General features: G+C 36.5%; 1 protein-coding gene across 5 annotated transcripts in view; it reads right to left on the bottom strand.

Annotated features, from left to right (window-relative positions):
- Nucleotides 1-27,559, bottom strand: part of OTUD7B (OTU deubiquitinase 7B) — a 74,353-nt gene that overhangs the window by 5,985 nt on the left and 40,809 nt on the right. For 4 of the 5 annotated variants that reach the window (XM_051992783.1, XM_051992785.1, XM_051992782.1 and 1 more), the window contains 6 exons: nt 21,448-21,598; nt 13,350-13,538; nt 12,216-12,443; nt 10,954-11,055; nt 9,641-9,768; nt 4,075-4,187 (listed from right to left, as the gene is read on the bottom strand). In XM_051992783.1, coding sequence (XP_051848743.1) covers nt 4,075-4,187; nt 9,641-9,768; nt 10,954-11,055; nt 12,216-12,443; nt 13,350-13,538; nt 21,448-21,532 — 845 coding nt within the window. In that variant the 5' untranslated portion in view covers nt 21,533-21,598. Of the gene's footprint in view, nt 1-4,074; nt 4,188-9,640; nt 9,769-10,953; nt 11,056-12,215; nt 12,444-13,349; nt 13,539-21,447; nt 21,599-27,559 lie in introns of those variants that run through there. The other variant, XM_051992786.1, reaches the window with a different exon arrangement.

Raw genomic sequence — 27,559 nt, 5'->3', positions numbered from 1 at the left:
TAAATCACTAATATAATAGTAGACCTCAGTAATCTAGGAAGGGGAGCCTCTTTAAGGTCTTTGCTCAATCAATTAGCATATACTAAATGTCTGCTAAGTGACAGATACTGTCCTAAGCACTAGCCTAATAAGAGAAAGGTTCCCAAACACCCAAGGAGGTTGTTAAGATACTAGTAACCAAGTTATAATTTTATCAGCTTCATAAGGTAGTCCAATTTTTATTGGAGATTTGGAGGAACAAAACATCATGCTCAGGCGGATATAGACATTACACTCCCTGTTTGTGCCACAGTGATAGCTGACAGGAGGAGGAGGGAAACAATATGAGTACAGATAAGAGTTTTGGGGGATTCAATACCTATGCTGGAGCTTATAGTAGCTTCCATGCCAGTTAATGTGGGTAGGACTAACTGGAAGACTCTGAAATTGCTTGAAATATCCCCTGGAGTTGCTTGAAACATCTCTTGGAGTTAACACTGAACAATACTAGAGGGTAGAAGAAAGACATCTCAATAGTAATGGAGATGAAGGAGGATGGCGCATTACATTATACAGATTCCCCCCTTTAAATAACCCTGTGCTACCAGTGACGAAGGCAGATGGAACCTGGTGATTAACAGTGAAATGTTGTTAATTGAATAAAGTAGTTACACTAATTGCAGCAGCTGACAACATTAAAAGATGTAAATGGTGACATGGTAGTGACTGTTTCGAGTCCTGGAATAGTACAGCATCTTCTAAATGAGATCCACAACCACTCAAGATAATCTACAATATTCTGACTATGCAATACAGTTGAATGCAAAGCCTATCAAGTAAGTCCCTCAGGTCATATATTGTGGCTAGCCACTTGGCCCAGATTCTAACGGGAAAAAAACTGGCCAGATGGAGTTTTGGAAATTGCACAGCTGTTCCCTGAAACCAAAATCTTTTTCATATCACTATTCATTTGAATAATGGATGATGAAGCTAGATAGCACAGTAGATATATAGAATGCTGGGCTAGAATCAGGAAGACCTAAGTTCAAATATGAGTCGAATAGATGTGTGACCATGAGCAAATCACTTTACCCTGTTTGCCTCAGTTTTTCCTCATCTGTAAAATGAACTGGAGAAGGATATGAAGAACCACTCCAACAAAACCTCAAATGGGGTGTCATAAAGAATCAGAAAGGATCGAAACAACTGAAAACAACCACCTCCATTTAGATCTATGTACTGGGTGATAAAATGGAGAAGTAGCCTTGGAGTCAGTTCACGTCCCATCTCTGACACATACTCTATGTAACCTATGCTAAGTTATATAATCTCAAAATGCCTGAGGCAACTGTCTAAGACTATTTTTCTGAGAAGGTATGAACTCTGCATTGGTAAAAGTAGTTTCCTCCTCCAAGAATTCTCTATACTAATGAAATCACTGGTCCAATATCTATACTTATTCAACAATTCAACTTATTCAATATCTGTTGAATAAGTATAGGGGCCATGTACCATGGAGTGCCCTCATCTCCAAAAAGTCAAAATTGTTTGGCTAATTTCAGAAAATCCTGGAACAATTTAGGAACTGATACTGAGAGTAAAGTGAGCAGAACCAAGAGAACGTTGTACACAATAACAGCAAGTTTATGTGATGATCAACAGTTATGGACTTGGCTCTTTTCAACAATGAGATGATTCAAGGCAATTCCAATAGAGTTGGGATGGAAAATGCCATTTGCATCTAAACAGAGAACTATGGAGACTAAATGTGGATCCCAGCATAGTACTCTCACCTTTTTTGTTTGTTTCTTTTCTTTCTTCTAGTTTTTTCCCCCTTTGGTCCAATTTTTCTTGCATAACATAACAAACATGAAAATATGTTTGAAAGAACTGCACCAATTTAACCTATCTATATCAGATTGCTTGCTGTGTGGAGAGAGGGGAGGGGTAAGGGAAGGAGGAAGAAAAAGTTTGGAACATAACATCTTAAAAAATGAATGTTAATAACTATCTTTCCATGTATTTTTTTGTCATTTTATTTTTTTTTGGGGGGGGGAGGGATGGGAGTTGAGGCAGTTGGGGTCAAATGACTTGCCTGAGATCACACAGCTACCTTTTATATGTATTTAGAAAAATAAAATGCTTCTGAAAATTTTTAAAAAGTCAAAACTCTTGGGGACTGGAAAGGCAATGGAAAAGTGTGCAGTGAGTGTAAATCAGTAGCAGTCTATTATATATAATCAAAGACTTCTAAAAGATAGCTTATAAGAGAAATATGATCAGAAAGAGGTGGGATTGTTGGTCTATATTGTTAAAGGGAATACCCACATTAATGTGATTGATTGATTGATTTAACAATTAGGGTAGATTAAAACCCCCCTACAACAGATCAGCCAACATTTATTAAGTGCTTTGCTAAGCATTCCATAAATCCTAAAACAGGCTCTTATCTTTTTTTATTTCATCTCTCTAGTCCTCTCTTCCATTTGCTCATCAATAAACTTTTGGAAGGCAAAGACTGTGACCTGGTCATTCAATCTCTTCTCTCTCCCCTTCACCTTGATACCATCCCATCAGGTTCAAACATATTCTAGTGAATCCGTCAATAAGAACTATGAAGTGGTTCCCAGGGACCACATAAAGTATTTCAGTGTTGGCTAAGAGTCTTAGGCCATGCACCAAGAGGTAGGCATAAAGCCAGGAAGCTAGTTTGGAACTGGGGATTCAAGCTTCACCTGTTAGTTCAGGTGCAAAGTCCCTGAGAAGATTCTACTTGAGGAATAGGAAGAAAGAACAAGCAGAGTCCAGCCCTAGCTTCAGTCTCTTCCCTGCCTTGACTGCACATCTGAAGAGCCAGAAGACAGGTTCTTTCACAAGCGTCCTAGCAGTATCCTGACAGAAATCACAATTGTCAGAAACTAAGGACAGACTAAGCATACTTGAAGCTTAACAAAAAAGCCCAACACCAGCCCTGAAGGGCACATTCTAGTAACACCCAAGGGCTGTCACCCTTTTTGCCACATGTACTCTCTAAGCTCAACTCCATTTTCCCACAGAGTGATTATTTATGAACTGATGAAATAATGTTATCACAGACTTTTTCTGGGATATTATGTACCAACTATACCACTGCAGTAAACACATGTTTCAAGAACTTGCCACGTCTGGCTGTCTGATACCAACTTATAATCAGGAGGAAAAGCATACTAACAGGGATTCTTAGCCAATAGCATTTAACCCTTCAAGGTTAGTCCTGGAAACCTTAAGGAAGATGGAGCAGCCACAATTTTAGGAGCCAGTGTGAATGAAGGTTCAGAGAAAAGCTTCAGGATCTGTGACATATAATTTGTATTGTCCTACAGTAATACGTACCATGGGCACTAAAAAAGCCTTTACTGAAGGAATGGAGAGTGGGCACATCAGCAACAGAGAGGTAATGACTATCTCTTCATATTCAACCAGTTTAGCAATTTCTTCCCCTCTTCCCATTCTTACTACAATGGGCCAACACAAAAATGGAAGAATTTTACCAACTGTTCCTCTAGCCTCTAACTCAAGCTTAATAGTAAAAAATCCCACTCTCAACTCATGCAACACCTGCTAACAACAACAAAAGATGCTATAGATAAAGGTTAATTTAAGTCCTTAGTGCCAATCTGTGGAATCAGAAACATCTAAATGTTAAAAAAAATGGTACAAACTGATTTCACAGAATGCTACCCCATTCTCTCATTCTTAACCTTCCTGAATTCATGTCTTTTCCCAATTAATCAAACATGACCTCTTTCAGGAATTTGACCTAGATTAGCCTCCCCCTAACTTTGCATAACCTTCTGCATTCATATAATCAACTTGCATTATTTATGTGTTAAAAAAAAAACTGTTCTTTTTTTTTGCTAAATGTTTTGAGTGAATTGTTATCCAGTTTTCACTAAATGGCACATTTCTATGATGAAGTCCAAGGTTCCCTCTCCCTCTAGCAGAGAATTCTGCAGATAGGAAGCACTCAGAAAAAAACTGGAGAATTGCCCACCCCCTCCCCCCCACACATACAAACACACACACACACATACACACACACACACACACACATACCCTCCACAGCCGGCTCCACTGGTCCCTAGGTGCATTCGGGGTTCACTAGAAGCAAGCTTGATGAGCTCCTTCCATTCCTTCTGCCATTCCTCCTCTGTATACACAAGCCCAGACTATAAGAAAAAGATAAAGACGAGGGCAGTGAATAGGATGCTGGCTTCCAAGGACCCTTCATCTATAGTCAATTCAATTCCCAAAGGTCACTTTATGACCCTACATCCTTTCATTAACAAGTGATTTATACTACAAATTCAACTTGACTATCCAAGTGAATGGAAAAGAGCTTTGCCAAAAATAATGTAAACAGAAGGATGACAGAAAAATGTTACTTACTGATTTGGGGGTGTCATACGTGATTATGGAAACAGATTTACCATACTAATTATTAGAAGAGCATTCACATAGTTTGTACACACCTACTGGAGAAAACAGACCTTGTTCCTCACTGCCACTACCAGGTCTTCCCCTTCCAACACCACTCAGTAACCTCTTCTCCTTCCAATTGTATGCTAAACATATTTATCACACAATCCAGGTTACTTTAATATATTTAAAAAAAAAAAAAAACAGGAGGAGCTGTGTATATGAAACCACAAATTATGGATAGCTTCCTTAAAAAAAAAAGCATATATAATAAATTCATCAAGTTAATTTCAAATCTATCCTGCTGTGTCCCTCTGAACTTCATTTTATTTCTCTTCTGTGCATTTCAAAAATGCTTCAATGTGTCTCTATTCTCTTCTTTTTTGCATCCTTATTTCTTTCCCCTACCCTCACCACAACCCAAACTGTAGGAAACTCCAATTCTTTTTTAAGCTTCCCTCATAGCAAATAAGCATAACCAAATTAAACAACTTCATTCACCAAACACTTCTGAAAATGTAGGATATCTCATTCTATACCCGAGTCTATCATTCCTTTACATGGAGATGGGTAGCATGTTCCATCACTGGTCCCATTTAGTTACAATCAATTGATTCTATAAGAAATTATGAAAGGGATAGTTTCATGGAAACTATATTAAGAATTGATGCAGAATGTAGTAATAGAACCCAGAACAATTTACATAATATAAAGAAAAGAGATTTTGTTCAGCTATTCAATTTACATGTTCTTATTATTTCCAGTTCTTTGTTGCAAGAAATTCTAATATGAATAATTTTTGTGTTTATATGTATATATATATATATGTGTATATACAAAAATATTTCACTTTCCTTCTACCGCTAATCTAGTAAAATAACTAGAAGTGGTATTGCTCACATTAAAAAGCATACATGGGTCAGTGACTTTTTGGACATAATTCCAAATTACTTTCAGGAATGTCAGGACCAGTTCACAAATCCAATATCACATGAGTGTTACTGTCTTACCATAGCTCCTCCAAATACTATCATTTCCCTTTTTCATCATCTTTACCAATGGGTACAAGATATTTTAATCAATGTATGTCTTAGTATTAATGATTGGGAGAATTTTTTTCATCATCATTTCTTTTTCATCATACATATCTTCCCAAGTTTCTCTAAATAAACCAATAGACTTGGGATGGAAAATGTCATCCGAACTATAGATCAAAGAATATTATTTTCACTTTTTGTTTGTTATTCTTCTTTGTCATGTTTTTCTTTCCCTTTTTGGTTTGATTTTTCTTGTGCAACATGACAAATATGGAAATATGTTTAAAAGAATTGCACATATTAACTTATATCTGAGTATTACCAACCTTGGGGAGGGAGAAGGTAAGGAAAGGAGGGAGAAAAATTTGTAACACAAAGTCTTACAAAAATGAAAGTTGAAAACAACTTTACACTTATATGGAAAAATAAAATACTATCAAAAATTTTTTCATTTTAAAAATAAAAAACATTAGCCATTTATTATAGAACAGAAATAATACACCATGTTCATATTCCATATTTTGTTCAGTCATTCTCAAATGATGAGCAACCACAAAAAAGTAGTCATAAAACCTAATTAATTTTTTAATCAAACTCACAATGCCTATTCCAAAACTTATCTCACTTCTCCAGAAAACTCTACTACTTCTCCATTGTTCTTCCTTACAGCAAAGAATCTTACTGCATATTGAAGAAAATTCATTTCCCATATTCTCCACTCTTGCTCCAGTCTCAAAGAAAGAGGTCATCTTCATTCTTGCAGAGCTCAAACACTCTATTTGTGTCCTTCCAAGAAAACTTGTGTGAAAATCACCCCACTTCTTTTTCTAACCTTCAGGCTCTCTTTATCCCCTGACTTGTTACCTGCTGCCTAACAATATGTTCAGATTTACTCTATCCTTAAAAACAAGACAAAACAAAGAAAACCAAAACTCTCCACTTGATCTTGCCATCCTTTTCTCAAGCTATACCCATATATCTTTTCTCCTTTTCACTGCCGAACTCCTAAAAAAAACTGTCAACAATCATTATATTTCCACTTTCTCACATCCCACTCATTTGTATGAGGATTCCAATCTGCTTCTAACCCTACCATACAGCCAAAGACTGCTCTCTCCAAGGTTACCAATGGCCTTTTCTCAGGCTTCTTCTTTTCTGACCACTCCCTCCTCCTACATATTTTTTCACTTTATATTTCCATGACACTGGTCTCTACCGATTTACTTCTTATTTTTTCAACTCCCTTTGCTAAATTATCATCCTTGGCTTATCTATTCCTTTGTAAGACTTTGTTCAGGACCCTTTCCCATCTTTCTTCAAACTTTATCTCTTAGTAATATCAGCAGCCCCTATGCAGATGACTACCAAAACTATATAACTAATCATTTCAATCTCCAGTCCTGAATCACTAATGTCAAGTGAATATTTCTACCTAGATGCTTCACAGGCTTCCGAAATCAATATGGCCTACTCTTAACTCCTCTAACTTCCCTACTTCTGTCCAGGGCACCCCTATCCTTCCAGTCACTTGGGTTTGCAATCTAGAAGATTTCTCTTCCTCTCATTCCCCTATCTAGCACCTTGCCAATTCCCATCAATTTTAATTCCACAATATCTCTCACACCTGTCCCTTCTCTTCACTAACACCACAACATCCTAATTCAGGCTTTCCTCTTACTCAGACTTTACAATAGTTTCTTATCTGGTCTTCCTACTTCCAGCCTCTCCCCTATTTATATATCCTCCACACAGCAACCAAAAGAATATCACTAATGCACGGAGTTTTAAGCATGCCATTATTCTTCTGATTAAATGTTTCAATGGCTGCCTGTTGCCTCTAGAATAAAATACTCCTCTGTTCAACATTTTAAATTATTCACAATCTGCCTCCAACCTATCTTTCCATTTTTTCATATTATTCCTCCCTTTCTATATTTCAACCTACCCAATGGTCCCTAAACATGACATTTTGTCTTCCACACCTCTATGTACACATAGACTATCTCCAATGCCTAGGACAGCTAATAATAGCTAACATTTATATAGTCTTTGCTATGTGCCAGGCACTGTGCTAAGCACTTTACAATTATTTTGTCATTTGATCCTCACAACAACCTGGAAAGTAGGGGCTATTATTATCCCCATTTTACAGATGAGGAAACTAAGACATAGCTAGTAAGTAAAAGTAACTTAGATATTGCCTATTCTAAGCCAGCATTCTATAGCAACTGCACCAGCCCCTGCCTATCTTGTTCTCTTTCCTTTCATCTAACCCTTGGAGTATCTAGTTTCCTTCAAGCTTATTTCATGTTTCCCTTTGTATCACTAGCACTTAACATATTGCCTAGAACACAATGGGCACCCTACTAAATGTTACTGGATTGAATTAACAGAGAGGAAATTACTTCAGAAACATATCAGATATAGGGGAAAGCTTTCCTTTGATTAAAAACAAGCAAATGAATGAGAGGCACCAATGGGTAATGGATAGAAAGCTTTTGTGAAAGTAAAAAAGACTTGGATTCAATGCCTTTCTTCTAACATATACATGCATGGCAGTGGGCTTGTTACCCAAGTAACTCTCTAAGACTATAAGTTACAATCACTGTCTACATTAAGAAAAGGAATCTCCAAAAGAGAAACTCTCCACATTGATGAAATCCTAAGTCTGGGCAAAAAGAAAGTATATTTAATTAAGTAAATAACCCATAATTAAGGTATATATAGTTGACTGCATTACTAAAGAAAACCACATATAAAGGTTTTGCTTGTTCCTTTTATCTTAGCCCTAACTACTAAATAGATTGGCTAGGGGGCACCACAGTACACAGAATGCCAGGCCTGGAGTGAAGACTCATCTGTCTGAGTTCAAATCTGATCTCAGACACTGGCTGGCTGTGGGGCGCTGGACAAGTCACTTCATCCTGTTTGCCTTGATTTCCTCATCTGTCAAATGAGCTGGAGAAGGAAATGGCAAACTACAATAGTGTCTCTGCCAAGAAAACCCCAAATGGGGTCACAAAGAGTGAGAGACAACTGAGATGATCGAATAACCACTAATTCAATGTTGGCCACTAGGGGGCATATCTTCCCAGATTTATTCAAAGAGCAGGAAAAGAAAGCCCCCTATCAATTCAGAAGCTCACATCCACAGGAAAAGTCAATTGAGAAACATATCAAGTAAAAAAATAATTATAATAAATTCAAGTGATGATTTATATCTGAGAGGGACATAGAAAAAACATAACAATATATTCAGATTTAAATTAGTCGATTAAAGGAGAAAGGTGGAAAAGTAAGAGATAGGAAAATAGGACCCAAAAGAAAGAAAGGGAAACAAAAACAGAGACTGAAAGACATAAATCAAAGTGAAAGAGGTAGGAAATGAGGAATAGAAATAGGAGAGATGAGTGGGGAAAGATGAAGAAAAAACAGAGACACAATAAGTTTATACAAATGTACTCTTAAAAAGAGAGAGGAGTACTACATTAATTTAATGAGCATGTATTTGACTAAATATTTGCCAAAGATCTGAAAAAGTATAGTTCTAACTAAAATTGGATAAAATTTTGATAAAATCTTTCTTACGTTCAGAAAGTTCCTCATTGGAACTTATCTAAACCAAGGAAAATCAGAGGTTTGCCCTCTCCCCCAAATTTTTTAAAACTGATATTTCCAAACAAATATTTTTTAAAAATATGAATGTTCCAAGAAAATCTTTTCTCACTTTTCATAGGAAAAAATTCTCTTACTTCTCATCTATTTGAAAAGTACAAACTATCATGCTTCACTTTAGAGAGTGAAAGGTTATCTACTGTAATAGAATAAAATCAATATTTTGTTTCACATCAGTAAGAATTTAAAGCAGTTTTACTTTTATAGCTAGAAGTACAAATGATATCGTCTGTTAGATACTTCATCATCAATAAGCATCTAAGTACCTATAATGTGCAAAAGAACAAGGTGCCAAATAGTCTGCAGATAGGTGCTTCCCGTCTCATGCCCTATGCTCCAAGAATCTCTGTTCTGTGGAGTCATCTGAATTTTATGCAACTCTGAAAGCAGTAAAAAAATACAACAATAGTAGAATGAAGATCTAGAAAGCACCACCTTCAAGGATCTGCCTAGACAACACAAGAAAGATTTTCCTATTCAGATTCTCCTACCTCCTTATTCTGTTGTGTTTGTTGCCACCTCCAACGCCGTCTTAGTGCCTCCTTCTCTACTCCCTTCTCCATCAGTGAATAAAGTGCCTTACGTAGCATTAGGTCTCGATCATGGAAACCCCACATCCCTAGAGAAGGAGAGAACTTGAGAAGAAAAAAGGCATGGCAAGCACTGATTGACTCTGCATGGACCAACTGTATAAAGCAAAGTGGGCTGAGCCTCAGGTCCAAAGACCATAATTCAGAGAACAAGTGAATACAGAGAACTGAGTTCTTCCTGACCTGTGCCCCAGTTCATTCCAGGATGCTACAATCCCCAGCCATCATGTTTTAAGAAGGAAGGGCAGATCCTAATTTACAGAATGTGACACTTTTAGAAGGTCTCTGTCTCTACAAATCCCTATTAGAGAATGCTTAAAACTAAACAAAATCTAATTAAACTAACAAAATCAGAAAAACTAATCTTAAAGCATATCCCCCTATATATAACCAATATTTATGTTGTCCAAGAGGAGTGTGTGTGTGTGAGTGAGAAAGAGAAAGAGAAAGAGAAAGAGAAAGAGAAAGAGAAAGAGAAAGAGAAAGAGAAAGAGAAAGAGAGAGAGAGAATTTGGATTATAGCTCTTTCCTGTTGCACTAAAGTAGAGTAACTCTAAGCAGAACATAGAGGATATAAGGGACATATAGAAATGTCCTAAGAACTTCTGTAAAACCACAGAAGCAGAAAATATAAATCTGTCCCACAGCCATAGGATATGGGGGAGGATTGAGAGAGGGAAGGAAAACAGTTTTTTGAACAGATGAAGACTACCAGAGCTGCAAGCAGTGGATGCTATTTTAACTTAAAGAATAATCTTGATGGATTCACAGTGAAGCAATGACTATGAAAAAGGTATATGAAAAAGGAAAAGACAGACATAGTTGAGATATGGAGGAGGAGGGAGGCTGTGACAGCCTAATGCAGATACACTCCCTAATGGGGTCTCTATACTTTCTACCATCTCTAAATAAATATTCTGTCACTGAACAGCAGCAACCTATTTGAATTCCCCATCCTGGTTGATCCAGCACTGATACATGTGTCTCACCTACACGAAAATTCAGATCATGATGCACACAAAGGGTCAGACACAGTAAATCCCTGCTCTGCATGGAGAACAGTATAGAATTGTTCAAATAGATTTCCTATACATCTCAGAAATTCAGCTGACCCTTTCACAAAAATACTATCTGTCCTTGGGTTTTACAGATTTTCTTCTTGTTACTCAAATCAAAAATCTGGAGAAGGCCAAAGAGACCAGGCTAGGACTCACCAAGAGAAGCTGCATGTAGGAGGCAGTTTCCATCTCCTGTTGTTGCTAGAGGCAGAAGTCTTTGGCAGGTAGGGTCCACACTTACCCACCAGTTTAGGCGCCCTAGAGAAACATTAAGGATGGCAAGAAATGGACAAAGTAGGTTAAATAATCATTCTTTTCATCAAATTCTATGTTTCTCTGTTTCTGCCAAAACTGACTCAAATTAAAATGTCAACAATCCCACCAACCATGGATAAATTCCTCAGGAGTCAGTCTGAAACAACAAAGTTCAAATGATTTAAGAGAAATGCTAATAAGGCTGAAGTTGTAGGTTCAATGCCTACATAGGCTCATAACTTTGATATTATGTGGCCAGAAAATAGTTACCTGGCAAATATATATATATATATATATATATATACTATTTACTGTAAGATGAATCAGCAAGTGTCCTAAAATGTCAATATCTGCTATTAATATAATTCTTTCTCTTAAACTAATTAACACATCAACAAAGTCCAAAAAGAATGTGCAATGTCCTACAAACCCAGTCCCCTTCCCATGCAAAAAAAAAAAAAAAAAAAAAAAAAGGAAGAAGATACACTCTTATAGTAGCATCATTTTCATATATGGCATATAAGGCAGCATATATCATCACATAGATAAACTAATAATATATACCACCGACAAAAGCAGTCTCATTGCTTTTTATTTAATCCACAGAAACCATTACCTAATCTTGTGGATTATCTACAGATATTTCTAATCCATAACTGTAATTACCCTCCTCCTCAAAATCTAGCACACTCCCAGCTGCTTCATAATTAGAAAGGTAAATCTGTTTGTTGAGGAACAATCACAGCCATAGTGATCTAGGGATTCCTATGACATATCTGTGATAATTTCTCCTTTCCATTAGGCATGGGTAATTGAGAGTTGTTCATACTAAGTTTATATTCATTTTGTACACTGCTTTGTAAGCACACTTCTAAGTCTAAGTGTCTGTCTCTGTTTCTCTCATGTTGACTAAAAGCTTCTGGAGGACATAAGTGATACTGTGCTCTACTTTCTTTTATTCACTCCCAAACATTCAGGTTTAGATTCTGTACATTATTGAGTGTGCAAGGAAACATTCAATAGATGTTTCAGGCTGTTTTAAAAATTCTGAATGTGATTAAATTGTGCCTTACCCATTGAATCTGGGGGCTTGAGACCTAACCTTAAAGCAATACATCAATCCTATTTCTCAAGAATGGTGAAAGAAACAAGAAGATGCTGACCTGCTTGTTCCAAGGCAACCAACATGGACTGTTCAATAAGATCCCTCTCGATGAAGTTGCGGAAGTCTTCAGTGAATACAGTGAGGTCTGGAAGCTGGAAGGCACAAATGGGCATCTCCAGAGGGTGTTCACTGCTCCCCCCACTCCCACCACTAGAGGAGACATGGGAACGGGCTAGGGAAACGATGCTGGAGCTGGCATGAGAGATGCCCCGGGACAAGCGTTTCTCTGCAACGAGAAATGGATCCCCTTTAGAACATAACATCTTGCCCCCTAACCAAAAAAAATACAATACTCTAAAACGTGGAGGGTCTTTTCATTGAGAGTCCAATCAGAAAGAAACTTATTTTCTCAGAGACTTAAACAGGACTTCAAAATTCCCCCTTCCAAAGGTCAAAAGGGATGGGGGGAAGGGGAAAAAGATTCAGAATAATGTGTGTAGACTATTCATCTGACAAAATAGGAATATTACCTTAAGCCCTGGAATTTTGAAGTTAATATAAAAAAAAACGACCAATTACAATTAATTTCATTCCCTGAACTGTGATGAGACTAAGGGGGGAAAAAAGGCTTTTGTCAAAAATTTGCCATATGCAAAATAGGGGCAGCTGGGTAGCACAGTGGATGGAGCACCAGCCCTGACGTCAGGAGGACCTCAGTTCAAATTTGCCTTAGACGCTTTCTACATGTATGACCTTGGGGGCAAGTCACTTAACCTTGATTGCCTCAGCAAATAATAATAATAATAATATGCAAAATATAGCTAAGAGCTGACTATAGTCACTTATAGTATCTTAATGCTATTTAAATTTTATGGGGTTTTTTCCACCCCATGTAACCTATCATGACCATTTACCTCAAGAAAAGTTCAGGGATTATATTTCTTTCTTTCCTCTCCCTCAAAACAGAGCCCCAAATACAGATGTCACCTAAAATGGATGGAAAGCACTGACTTTGACTGAAGAGACCCTATAAGCTGAATGCTTTGAGGCTTTCTTGGTTAGAAGAGAGAGGATAACATCCTGAGAACTCTGTTGGCTACTGACAAAATACAAAAAATATTACTAAATCCCCTCCCTTTTGGTTTCCAATTCCTCCCTTCCCCACCCCTATCCTTTATGAATACCCCTGTACCTTGGATAATGTCATCCTGACGATGAAGAGTGGGCCGGGGGGGACGAGTGGGCTCCCTTTCAGGAGGTCCCTTCTCAGGGGGTCTGGGGCCACCACGACCCTCACTGAAGGGTGGGGGCAGGTTCCCAGCATGGACCTGACGAAGCTGTTCAAAATCATTGAGGGCTGCACTTACATCCCAATTTTTTCCTAGTCAAGAGACAACAGAGAGGGAAAACTGATCACCTGAGTATCAAATAACTAGAGGAAGGCATGGAAGAACATGCAAGAGTCCTTTACTTAGAATGCTAATAACCACCAATGTGCATATTTTACAAGATTTAGGTTGCATTTATTATTACACTTCCCAAATGTCATATTAACAGAGTTAATTTTACAGAGTTGATATTATCTAGAAATATGTGATATTCCTCATGACCCACAAAACATCGAGCCTAGAAAAGTACGCATACTCCTTGCTCCTTACTATCATTTTCAGATTGTCCCTTTGCTACTAAGGATCAGAACTGCTCTTCCTCTGAAGTTTCCTCTACCTATCTTTCAAAGACTTGTCAAAATCATCTATTAAGTTTCATATTGTTCTTTTATCATGAAGTCCTATACATGGTTCATAGGTTCCCTTCTCTATCCCACCTCCTTCCCTCATATTAGACTTCAAAAGCAGATGTCCTCTCAAAGTACCAATTACCTCTATCTTAATACCTTAGCCATATACATAAATAGAACCACCCACTGTTCCACCTTAATGATCTGAAATTCTGAAATCACTTTCTTCATTAACAATTTCCTATCTTTTTCTCTCTGCTTCACTCCTCACCCCAATTTTCTATACTAATTATGACCCAGTCTTGGTTTCCCAGTCCAACACCTCTCCTTTAGCTTCAATCATCTTCTGAAATCGTGACATCACCCTCACATCATGTAAAGGTCAGCTACCCCCTAAATATAATTTCCCAAACCAAACCCTGGATCACTCACCTCCACCATCTGCCTTTTTTACAGCTACTCATCTGATCCTAAATGCTACTGAAGAAAGAAATGTAACCAGATCATATAAATATACAAGACAAACTTAGGATAACTATGCCCTCATTACCACATGGCAAAATAAAAAGTTCATTTTTCCCTGACTATTTATTATACTACCCGGAGCAGCTATTCCAAATCTTTTTTCTTCTTTAACTTTTTATATCATATTCTCTTTATTCCTTCTCAACAGAGGGCCTCACTTCCTACTTTAATAAAAAACTAGAGTCAGTCAATAAGCATTTAGTAAGTGCTCACTATGTGCCAGATACTATGCTTAGCATTGGGAATACAAAAGGCAAAATATACATACATACACACCTGCACGCGCACATGCACACACTCACACATACACACACACACATACACACACATATATTTTAGTTTCTGATTTGGGGAAGTTCACATTCTAAAAAAAGAAATGAATATATAAATAACTAGGTACATACAAGATATAAACAGAGTAGATGAAATATAATTTAAAAAGGAAAGTCATTAGCTGCTGGGAATAAAGGAAAGACTTGCTGCAGAAAATGAGATCTGAGACTGAAGAAAGTCAGGTTAACTAAGAGGCATAGGTGAAGGGACAGAGCATTCCAGGCATGGATATTAACTAGTGCAAAGGCACAGAAATGGAAGATACATTTCATGTGAGAGGACCTGCAAGTAGCTGACTTAGGCTACAAAATATATCGGAGGAATAAGGTGTAAAAAGTTCAGAAAGGTAGGAAGAAATCAGATTTTGAAGAGCTTTTAATGTCAAAGAGAGAAGTTTATTTTTAATTCTGGAGCTCATCTGATTGGGTCAGACTTACAATTTTGAAAAATCTTGACAACTGCATGGAAAATGGACTGAAAAAGGAAGAAACTAAAAGGAAATTTGAAGGATATTCTAATAATCTTGGAGGGAAGTGATAAAGTTCTTAAGTAGGAAAGTATTTTATAAAAGATGTGAACGTAGAAATGATAGAACCTGACAACAAATGTGGATGAGAGTAAGAAGTCAAGAATGACATTGAGTTTGCCAGCCTGGGTTACTCAGAAAATGAAGGTGGTGCCCTTCTCCCATTGATGAGATCCTCCTGAAACCTGCATTTTGGGAAAAGGCCCAAATCAGCCAATCCTAATTCTCTTGTTCAATGTACTTCAGATGCCTTCTGACTCCACTCCTCGTCCTACTGAAGAACCTTCATTTTGGGAAATGGCCCAGACAGCCATCCCTTATTCTCTGGACTTGGCCACTACATCCTCAAAAGATTACCATTCTGTCAGATCTCCTTTTATGAGTTGGCTTCATCTATTAGAATATAAGCTCCTTGAGGGCAGGGACTTTCTTTTCTGCTTGTATTTGTATCCTCCATATTTAGCACAGTGCCTGACATATAGTAAGCAATTAATTGTTGACTGTTAGCATTAGGGAAGTTTATAAAGGATAGGGCTTGGGAAGAAAGACAATGTTTTAGACATAAGTTTGAATGAAACATTCAGTCTGAAGTTTCCAAGAGACACATGTTGGGTGAAAAGTAATGGTTCAGCAAAAATACTAGGTCTGGATATACAGAACTAAGAATCATATGCATAGAGATGATGATTGAACTCATAGAAGCTAATGAGATTATCTAGTGAGCTAGAATAGTGATGTTTAATTCAAAATAGATCATTTTTCTTAACCTTCCTCTCCCAACACCCTATTATATTTTTCTTTCCCTCTCTTTCCAATCTTCTTTTTAAGATCATCAAGATATACTACAGTCACAAAACATTTATGAAGCTCCTACTATGTAATAAGTACTAGGGATACAAATAAGGGCGGGGGGGGGGGGGGGGAGAGGGAAGGGAGGAAGGAGGGAGGCAGTGATTCTTGCCCATAAGGAGCTTACAATCTAAATAAGGAAGACAACACAAAAGCTAAAAAGGAAAAGGGGAAAGGTACCTATACAGGGGGATAGTGGAAAATCAGACAAGTCATAAAATAGTGCAGTCAGGTAACAAATGAGGAGAACTATTCCTTGTCATTTTGTCTAATTAGACACACTCTAGATCCTTGATGATGACAAGAGACCAGAGGGGATGCATATACCATCTCATATTAGAATATAAGCAGTTTATCCTTTTTTGGTCACTTTTGACTGTACACCTTTTTGTGTTCATCTATTATTTTGTGTTTGCCCTTCAAAGCTTCGTTAATTCTTTATTCTTTTCATTATAAATATTTTGAAGTCCTCCACTTCATTAAAAATCTATTTTCCCCCTTGTAAAAGATTAAAATGAGTTTTGCAGGATAAATTATTCTTAGTTATAAGCCTACTATGTTCTTTGCTTTCTGAAATATCTATTCTGAACAGAATGTTTGGAACTTTATAGTGATGGCTGCTAAATTTCAAATGATCCTAATTATATCTTTTTGGTAATAAAATTCTTTCTTCCTGGCTACTTAAGGTATTTTTTATTTGAATAGAAAACTTTGGACTTTGGCAATAATTTCCTGGGAGTCTTTTGAGGTTTCTTTGAAGAGATAACCTTTGGATTTTTTTCTATTTCCACTTTTCCCTCTAGTTCTAAGAGATCTAGTCAGCTTTCTTTAGTCATTTCTTGAACTATAACATCTAGAATCTTTCTGGGGGGGCATGACTTTCAGGGAGTTAATACTTCTTAAATTACATAGTTTCAATTTATTTTATAGATCAGTACTTTTTGCAATGGAATATCTTATATTTTCTTTAGTTTTTTTTATTATGTTCTAAATATTTCCTTTTTTTTTTTTCCTCATGGCATCATTAGCTTCTATTTGGTTCATTCAAATTTTCAGGTATTTGGTAGTTCAGGCAAGTTTTTGTGATTTTTGTATCAAGCTATCAATTCTCCTTTCAATTCTTTTCCCCATAGCTCTCATTTCCTTTCATTTTTTCCCTCTAGCTCTCTCATTTAATTATAAAAACATTTTCAACTATTTTTTAAAACAAAGTTTTGCTTTATCTCTTCCAAGAATTCTATTTGAATTTGTATTCAAGTTGTGTTTTTCTTTGAGGCTTTGCTTATAAATTTTGGAGTCATTCTCTTTTTCAGGATTTTTGTCTTGAGCATCTTTATCACAATAATAGCTTTTTATAATAGGATTCTTTTTTGGTTTGCTCATTCTTTCAGCTCATTCTTCCTGACTTCAGACATGATGTTAAAGATTCTTCATATATCTAGAGGGAATATTTGTGTTTGTCCTGTTGTTACTTTCTTAGGATACTAAATGTATTATTTAGAATCTCAGGATTCTTCTCACAGGCTAGGGACCTGATAATTCTTTCAGTGTTCAGTGTTGCCAAAATGTTCTGATCCAGTACAAAGTCTGATCTGAATTTTACATATTCCTGACCTGGCTTTGGGTCTGAATAATAGGCCTACAGTCCTGACCTATTTGGAATTACATTAGACTACTGTTGGATTTAGCCAGCCGGCTAGAAAGCTCTGCTGATTCAGAATGACAGAGCTAGACTAAGATTCCAGTCTTGGTCATTCCTAAATGGGCTTCATACTAGGCTAAAAAGTGGTTCTGAGACCTCTCTCTTCTAAGGTCCAAACCACACAGCTACTGTATTTCTTAACCTGCTCCTTAATGGGTACACAGCCTAGGGCCCTCAACTGCTCCTCACCCTCAAATACTACACTGGTATAGACTCTGGTATAGGTCCTCTCCTCAGTCTGCCCTGGATCTTAAACCTTAAGTTTAAGACCCATTATCTTGGAAATGGGACCTCTTTTTGCCCTAGTATACAGCCTCTCCCTATTCTGGAATGTTCTGTACAAAAATGCTCTTGGCCAAACCCTATTCTCAGTGTTCACAGACCTGTCTGTCTCCCTTTGCTGATATGAACTAGAAAAATAACTCACTGTGATTTTTTTCCCCTTGGATTTCCTAATCAAGATTCAGTCTGGTGAGTTTTCTAGATCTGTTTATACAGATCTGTCACACACAGATAAGAAACACATACATACCAAGCTATAATGTAATTTGGAGAAGAGCACTAACAAGGGCAGATGAAGGAGCTTTAAAAGAACTATTGTTTCTGAAAGGGAAAGATGAGAGAGAATATTCCGGGCCCCAGGAAAGCCTATGTAAAAGCACAGAAGGAAAAGAGAGATAGAAAAGACAACAGAAAACAAATGGAAGGATAAATCAGAGCCAGAGAATATGAAAGGAGTTTATAATGTAATTTTTCTTGATCTCTTTTGTTTTTGTCATTCACCTTTCCCTATGTAAATTTCACCCCTCTCAGAGTCTTCTCTCACAAAAAATTGCTTTTACATGTTTAGACAGGGAGGTAAAATATATATTTTTAAAAGGAATATCACTTTTGGCAGCTGTGGAGGACGAATGGAAGGAATGAAAGACAGGATACAAAGAATTAGGAAGCTATCACAGCATTCACCTACTGAGAGCATAAAACTAGGAAATGGTCTTGTGAGCAGAGAGAAGGGAATAGTGGCAAGAGCTATTTTATGGAATAGTATCTGAAACTACCTGGTTTCCATCATATCCAAAAAGAACCTGACAGCAGTCAAGGAGACAAAGACAGTGAGACATAAAACTCAAGATTTCACCACACAAAAAAATGATGACTCAAAATAAAATTTGCAGTACTTTATTTTATATCTTGGAAAAGATATTCAAGAGCTCCCTTTGCCACATGAAAAAGAAAGGCAGATAGGATTTTGGCTGAAAAGTACTGACATTCATTTTTTAGAAACTGAGATGCTTGAGAATAAGTCTAGAGCCCTCTACTAAGAGTGTGCTCATGCAGATTAGGGTCACCTCTAGTACTTGCAAAGGCTGCTAAAGGGCTATGCAGTATTTTGAACTTCTCAGCAAGAAAAGTCCTTTATCCATGGCAGTTTTTTTCAAACTTGATGGGACCTAAGTAGAGAATGTCAGGCTTTGTCTAGAAATAGGAAGTACCTATAGATTCCCTGCAGAAAGGCAAAGGTTAATGTCCATCGTTAGGAAGGCCACTCCAAAATGGCCAGGGAGGACCTATAGCAATCTATAATTTTATTTCAAACAAATTAAAATAGAATTGAAGACCAAACAAATTCAAAGCTCTGGGCTATGGGGAAACACCTTGAGAAAGTACCAAATGAAACCCTATCTCCCATCACCCTCTCCTCACATATATAAGTCATTCTATCCCTCAGAGAACCTTAGTCAGACAAGAGAGGTGAACACTAGTTAACAAGCTGATTCTCCTAAAAGACAAGATAGGGAAAAGGAGTCTCAAATGTATGTGGTTAGGAGACACAGGACACATTCTCCATTCAAGTATGGACCACCAGTCAGGTCCTACCACAGTTGAAGGAAATGTTAATGAAAAGTAATATAAAAGTAAAATCAGGAAAGGCAAATGGATTCGGCTATGTCACCTTTTTCTTTTTTTAATTTTTTTTTTGACTGAGTTGAAAATGGAATTGATAGAGATTAATCTATAGTAAATCCTATACCTAAGCCTCTTTTTGGTACTCAACAAATAAATTCTCTCACAAGTCACTGGACAAATATTAAATTGTCTTATGGAGTTAATCCTATATTTCTTTGTGATCTAACTAATTGCCACTGGATAATCAGTCAATAAAAGTTTTCTGGATAACACAGTTGCTTGAACAGACAGGCTAGTCTTCCAAAATCTACTCCAGCAAAAACCTAGAAATTCAATCAAACTAAACAATGAATCATTTAAGATTTTCTGAAATAGGGAAGTTGGAAAGAGAGGAAAGGTGGGGGGCAAAGGGGAAGAGAAGAAGAAAATAATGAGTTCTGCTTTGGATACTCTTTAATCTAATCTTTTTGCTTTATTATATCTCATCATCACCAAAAAGCATTTATTTTCCAAGTCAAAGAATCATACAAAGAATTCTATAGTCATAAATTAATCAATCAATAAGAAATTATTATTTGGGGGGGGAGGAGGGGAAAATTTGGAACAAATCAATAAGAAATTATTAAGCACCTAGCATGTGCCAGGTATTGTACTAAATGTTGAAATTATAAAGACAAAAATGAAATAGCTCCTGTCCTCAAAGAGCTTATATTCTATTGGGAGATACATGTTTATAGATAAGTACATTAAAAAATATAAGATATATTTAAGAGGGTGAGGAGAAAACCAGAAGCTAAGTTCAGGAAAGGTTATGGTTGGTTATCATTTAAATCAAGCTCTGAAGTTCACAAGGGCTCCTAAGAGGCAGAGTTGAGATGGAAGTGCATTCCAGATATCAGGGAACACCAGTACAAATAATCAGAAATAAGAGATAGGGAAATATATGTGAGGAATAGAAAGGAACAAAGTTTGGCTGGGCTCTACAGTAAAGAAAATTGGAGAGGTTGGCTGAAGACAAGTTGTGAAGGGATAAACAAAGAAATTTATATTTGAATCTTAAAGGCAAAAGGAAGCCACTGGAGTTTACTGAGTAGAGGATTAATATTATCAGCTGTGTAGTTGAGGAAAATCACTTTAGCAGTGGAGGGAGGGGGGAGTAAAGAGCAATTCAGACTAGTGATTGTATGAGTGGAGAGAAGGAAAAAGAATAAAGAACATCATGATTCCTGCCCTATAGAGTCTTATACTCTGGGATAGTCACATGGACATGCAGACAGCAAAATAAAAACCACAAACCAACTTATTCAACAATTATCCATGCTAATTAAGAAAAGGGAGGGGAGTAAGATATAACAGCAAGAAAAATGCCAAAGAATGAATAATCAAAAAAAATTATATTTCAAAATTCATTAATGAATTTCCCCAGGAGATTTTTCTTTATTTTTGTTATTCCTAGGCTAATATGAAAATTTGTCTACAATCCCTAAACATATAGGACCTCAAATTGAGGGAGGCAATTCAATAATGTAATAAATGACAGTGGAAGAGCATCTTTTTATTTTAAAATTATGATCAGTAATATAGATAAGAATTTAATGATGATCTGATGATCTTATTAACAGTAAACTATCATTTGCCAACCCTTCTGCCATCTTCAGGTTTCACAAACCAGTCCAGCAATAAAACAAAACACCTCCCCAATTCCTCACCTTCCAAAAGATCACGGGCCAATCCTGGTTCAGCTCCCGTGGAACGGACAAAATCTGACAAGACAGCGTCCATATCCAGGGTCATGTGATCATAAAATCCTCTCAGGCAGCTGGATGAAGGTGGAACATAGATCAAAACTCAGGCTTCTACCTAAAAAGGAAATAAATGCACATATTTCAAATTTCATTATAAGACAATTAACCCAATCCATGAAATTTTGCAAATGGGGAAACTACAACAACCCGTTCATACTCATGGACTTTTTTAAAAGTAAAGTTTAAAGTTTATAATTTAGGTATAAATTTTCAACTTATGAACACTACTTTGTTTTTTATCTCCCTCAAAAGTTGTTTAGACAATGAACTCATGAGTACATTAGTGAAGGGACACATGGGCACAAAGTATAGCTGACTCAGAGAAAACATTAGATGTAAGACTTTGGGGTCCACCCCTAAAATCAGGTCTTTATTAGACTTTAGGTTTAATGAGAGCACAGATGTGGAGAACTTATTTTAAAACTATTTAAAGAAAATTTAACAAGCAGCTCTGCAAAGCTAAGTGTGGAGAGTTTAAAGGTTTATGAAGAAAGGGATTCAGCCTATTAGTTACTTTATGAAAGTAGCTCCTACTCAACTTATTCAAAAAAATTTCACCTGAAAAGATCTCTCTTAAAATAACATATCAGTCTCCTGCAAAATCTGTCTTTGACCTGCTAATCTGGCTCCTCTAAGGTTAAAACAGACTGCCTTATGAAGGCAGCAGTATTATCAGTGAGAAGCAAGTCTCTGCTCCATTTGCACTACCTTCTGTCACTTTTGCCAATCTCTTGTAGAAGATACCTAGTTCATTAAGTCACCCTCATTTCCTGTGTTCTTGACCCCCAACTCCTAATAACCCGTTTAAAGTCAAACTTACTCTAAAGTAAAACAAAAATCCACAAAGGTAAAATTCCCTTCCAAAAACATCTCTTACTTATCTCAGAATCCTTGGAGGACAAAAGTGCATTAACTCAGAACTAAACCTTTCCATGGACAGCTTTCTGTTACTACTCTCCCACTACCCCCACCCCCACCTCCCACTTCCCCTTGCTGCTTGATCAGGGCTCAACCCAAATCCTGATTTTCCACATTCCTCATGAATGTTTTGACCAGACCTGTGATTTCATCAGTGTAGAGCACTCTTGGTGAGGAACGTCTATCAACACATTTCAGCACCTGCTCAGCAATCTGACCTGCCCAGGGTTGCAGAGCCAGTATGCAGTCAAAGCAAGACTTGAATTCAGGTCTTTCCAATTCCCAGGTTATCTCTATAACTATTATTTCACATTCCTTCTCTTCTCAGGAAAACTAAGCCAAACATATGGCAAAGGACTGAAGTTAATGGAGTGTAGGCACTATTTTCAAAGCAGGGCTTTAACCACTTGGTTATAAAACATTTTGGGGAAGGGCAAGAGAAGGGCAGTTAGGATATTCCCATAAATAAAGAGTAGGAAACGGGAACTCAAAAGGCTGAATTCCAGTTGAAGAGATTTCCATTAATCTCATATTTTGACATGATTTTCCCATTCACAATGTCAATCAAGGCAACTCTATAGTATCTATATCTGTTAAAAGGAAATAAAATGCACTACTAGCAATTTCAAACAGTAGAAAATTCATGTCATTTTACCTTGTCCTGATTAAAAAAGGAAGGTGAAAAGATATTTTGACATTATATACTGTTTATTAAGTTTTTTTTAATGTTATTTATTATGGGATCTGGAATCCATAAAATAATCTGCTCCTAACTATGCCTCTCCACATACCTGAGACACACAGATACCTATGGCTGGGGATGAGCAAAGGAAAGGTGTCTATTGATAACTAAGCCTAGGATATTCTGATTACTGAAAACCTATTAATAAAAGTTAGGAACAGGGAAGCCCAAAAACCAGTCCCTGATGAGGTCACCAAGAATGAAGTTTAAACAGTAAAAAAAAGAACTTAGTATTGGATGGTATAAAGGTTGAATCAAATGAGAGTGTGTATGAATGTGAATTTTTTTTATTCACTGATGCACCTCTTAAAGGATTTCCAGTAGTTTTGAGGAATAAACTACTTCTTAAGGATATAAAAAGAGACATATGTTGATTTCAGAGATTGCTGATAGTTAAACGCTGGGTTGTTCTACAAGTCAATCCACTGAAACCAACAAATGAAGAAAAGAAGAGAAGAGGGAGCTCACAACAGTCTCGAGTTTTTTCTGTAAAATATGAGACAAGGTTCTCAGCTGACAGAGTAAGAGGAGGAGAAGTCATGAAAATTGAAACAATTCTGAGGTACTACTTCGAATCCATTAGATTGGCAAAGTTGACAAGGAAAATGACAAATGCCATAGAGATTATGGAAAAATAGGTACATAAACATATTGCTGATAGAACTGTGAGCAAGTTTAGCCATTTCTGGGAAGCAATTTGGAATTAAGCTCCAAAATACTATTAAACTATGTATACTCTTTACTCTAGAGATATCCCAACTAGGTCACTACCCACAAAAAGACCAAATAAAAAGGAAAAGGATGCACAAAATATATAGCAGGTTTTTTTGTAGTGGTGGAAAACAAGTTATGATATATGAATGTGATGGAATATTATTATACTATAAAAAATTAAGAGACGATTTCAAAGAAATCTGGAAAGTCTATGAACTGATACAAAGTGAAATGAGCATAACCAAAAGAACAATTTATGTGATGATAACAATAATATAAAGAAAAACAATTTTTAAAAAACTTAGGTATTTTGATCATCCCAATAACCAAATGAAATTCTGGAAGACCCATGATGAAATAGTTTTCCCACCTTCAGAGAAAGAGGTGATGGACTCAGAGTGCAATGTTTTTTGGACATGGAAAATCAGAATTTGTTTTGTTTGATCATACATGTTTGTAACATGTTTGGGGATTTTGTTTTTGCTTTCGCAATGGAAAGAGTGTGGGAGAAGGGAAAAGGGGAGAATGCAAACATAAAAACAAAATTAAGGGGCTTTTGTTGTTGTTTTGTGTTTTGTTTTTTACATCAAAGGCATTTAGAAGTCATAGTTAGATGCCCTGCACAGAAGTGAATGCATCTTTCCAAAGTCTCACTACCCACCATACTGATCACAAGAGATGAACTAAAGTCTCTTCTGATAACAGCTTCCATTTCTTCATCAAAGGCTTCTAGTGTCTTCTCTTTATTTTCTTATCCTTATATCTTGCTCTGTCGCTCTTCTATCCCTATGATTTTCAACTATTTTATCTAAAAATGTTCTTTCTACCTTCATTCCAACTAACTAGTCTCAATATCCTGAAATGAAGTCTATGATGACAAATATAATTTTGTTCCATATACTTCAATAACATAGGTACACTTAAGTATGCGATTTTATAGCTACATTAGTTTATGTGTTTTTTTCTCATATAGTGAGAGAAAATTCTATTACATTTGCTTTTCTAGAACTTTAAGATTTCAAAAACAGCAGCAAACTGGTCAATGGTCCTTTATGTGGAATATTTTCATTCATACAAGGGATGGTACTTAATCATCTGGAACGAGTCAGTAGAATAGAGAGGGTGTGGAAAGGAAGAAAACTTTTGATCCTTCTCATAATTGGTTTTCATATCTCCAAGATAAAGGGGGAATCCAGGCATAGCTACGATCATCTAAGAGATCAATAGCATGTGAAAGCTCATTCTCTTATTGTTATTTCAGGTTACGTCAAGCTTTCTCTACTCCTCCAAATGTGGTGTGGCATGGGTTCTGTTCCATGCAATAATATTGCTTCCTAATGTGGAAGATGGCCAGGTATTATATAGGAAAAGGAATGGTCTTGCTCAGGCCTGATTAGAAGATATTAAAGATAGCTGTCAATTAATAGGAATTTGCAGCATGAAGATACTAGATATCCAGGGATTTCCAGAGAAGGGGAAGTAATGTAACAAAATGTAACAGACAAGAGGAAGGACCTTGTCAAGAGCAGAGATAAGTTATAAGAATGCCTAGGTATCACTCACCTTTCCCCTTTCTCCTATCACCTCATGAAAATCTTTTTTAACTGATGATCAATATGGAATAGTCTAGAAAATTGCCTTGGGAATTAAAGGATGCTTTTTACAATATGTGTGTACATACATGCTTACATAAATGCATGTATGTACATATATATATATATATATATATATTATATATATATATATATATATATATTATATATATATATATATATATATATACACATATACATAAATTAGTTGTGCCTTCCCAAGATTAATTTGGAAACATGATGGTGATTGGCTTAGGACATCCTGGGCATTGTAGCAAAAATACCAGGTTACACATTTCTAAATGGTAGCCCTCAAGTAAAAGTTCTACCTTTTTGTTAAATGCTTTCAAACTTCTTCTATTATAGACTCATATGTCAGAACTGGAAAGCCCCTCAGTTTCATGGATAAAGAAGCAAACCCCCAGAGAAATTAAATAACTTTGCCCAAGATCACAGGAATGGACCTAAAAACTCATTATTTGTAACTTGAAGGCCAAGTCCACTTTCATTATGCAATGCTAGTTTTAGGGCATGCCTTTTTTGTAGTCTGTCCAGATTAGAGCTTTTATTGATATAATCAATTCAAAAGATACAATTTGCTTGGCTAAAGCCAAAACACCTATTTTTTCAATAAACAAAAACAGAATCTTTGCAACTGTGCACATCAATACAAATTCAGAAGATGATTGAGCGGCTTCTTTAACAATCTAGTAAGCAAGTAAAACCAGTCTAGGCCTTTATTTACAGATTACGAACTCCAAGGGTCTCATACAGGTTGGCCACAGATCCCATTAGCATACCCAGGTCTCCACTACATCTGGAATCAACAGACATTTACTAAATGCTAATTATATGCCAGATATTATTCTAAGCAGTGATACAAAGGAATGCAAAGGTAGGTAAAAAAATTCACCCTCTGAGATTAACCATTTTATCCAATTCATTTCTCCTCAAATCTTAAGAACTTCCATGATTACAAACTCTGAGACTATCAGTGTGATAAGGCAATTCATGTTACCTCACGAAATCAACTATCCTAGCTACATAATATGGTTCTTTTCATCTTAAAATATAATTATGATTACAGCTTTCTACTTCCAATTAAATGATGTCTAATAAAATTGAGTTGCAATGTAACATTTGTCAGGAAGTACCCCATATATTGTAGGCAACTAAGTGACACAGTGGCCTGAAATTAGCAAGACTCATTTCCTAAGTTCAAATGTGGCCTCAGACACTAGCTGTGTGACCCTGGGCAAGTCACTTAACCCTGTTTGCCTCAGTTTCCTTATTTGCCAAATGAGCTGGAGAAGAAAATGACAAACCACTCCAGTATCTTTGCCAAGAAAAGCTCAAATGGGGTCACAAAGAGTCAAACGTGACTGAACAACAACCTGGCACATTGTAGAGCTTAATGTTTTATTAATCTGGAGGCAACCACACACAAAATGTAGCCTAAACTTTAAAATTCTTAAATTTGAAGCATCAAATTAGATAAATTGAATTTGAACCTAACTCTCAATTCCTTTAAATTCAAAATTTTCTCAAAAAGAAAATTAAACCAGAATTCTTCCATTATTCCTGATCATAAGAGATGGTGGCTGCAAAGACACATGAAATGCACAGATAATCCAAATCCAAGAATTTTTCATCTCACTAGGAAAAGTAGTTCACTATTTTATTTTCTCTGGTGAAGACACAAATAAGCAGCAAAAAGGTTGAAAGGAGACTAGATATTGTTCAAGAAAATCAGCAAACATTTTCTAAGATCATCAGAGATTTTAATTGCCAAAGTACTACCATTCAGAGTCACAGAATTTCTACCTAGAAATGGCCCTTAGATGTCATTTTGACCTTATGCATAACTCAAGAATCCCCTTAATCAAATACCCAATAAATGGTCATCTAGCATTTGCTTCATAGCTGCCAGGAAAAGGGAACTCATGACATTAGGAGATAATCTATTCTACTTTGGCAAAATTCTTGTTAGAAGGTTTTTTCCCTTTATCAAGTCTAAATCTGCCTTCAAACAACTTCAGACCTAGTTCAG

The sequence above is a fragment of the Antechinus flavipes genome, chromosome 4, assembly GCF_016432865.1.
Source record: "Antechinus flavipes isolate AdamAnt ecotype Samford, QLD, Australia chromosome 4, AdamAnt_v2, whole genome shotgun sequence".
Taxonomy (NCBI): domain Eukaryota; kingdom Metazoa; phylum Chordata; class Mammalia; order Dasyuromorphia; family Dasyuridae; genus Antechinus; species Antechinus flavipes.
The sequence above is the reverse complement of the archived record's forward strand: the minus strand, read 5'-3'. Positions and strand labels throughout refer to the sequence as shown.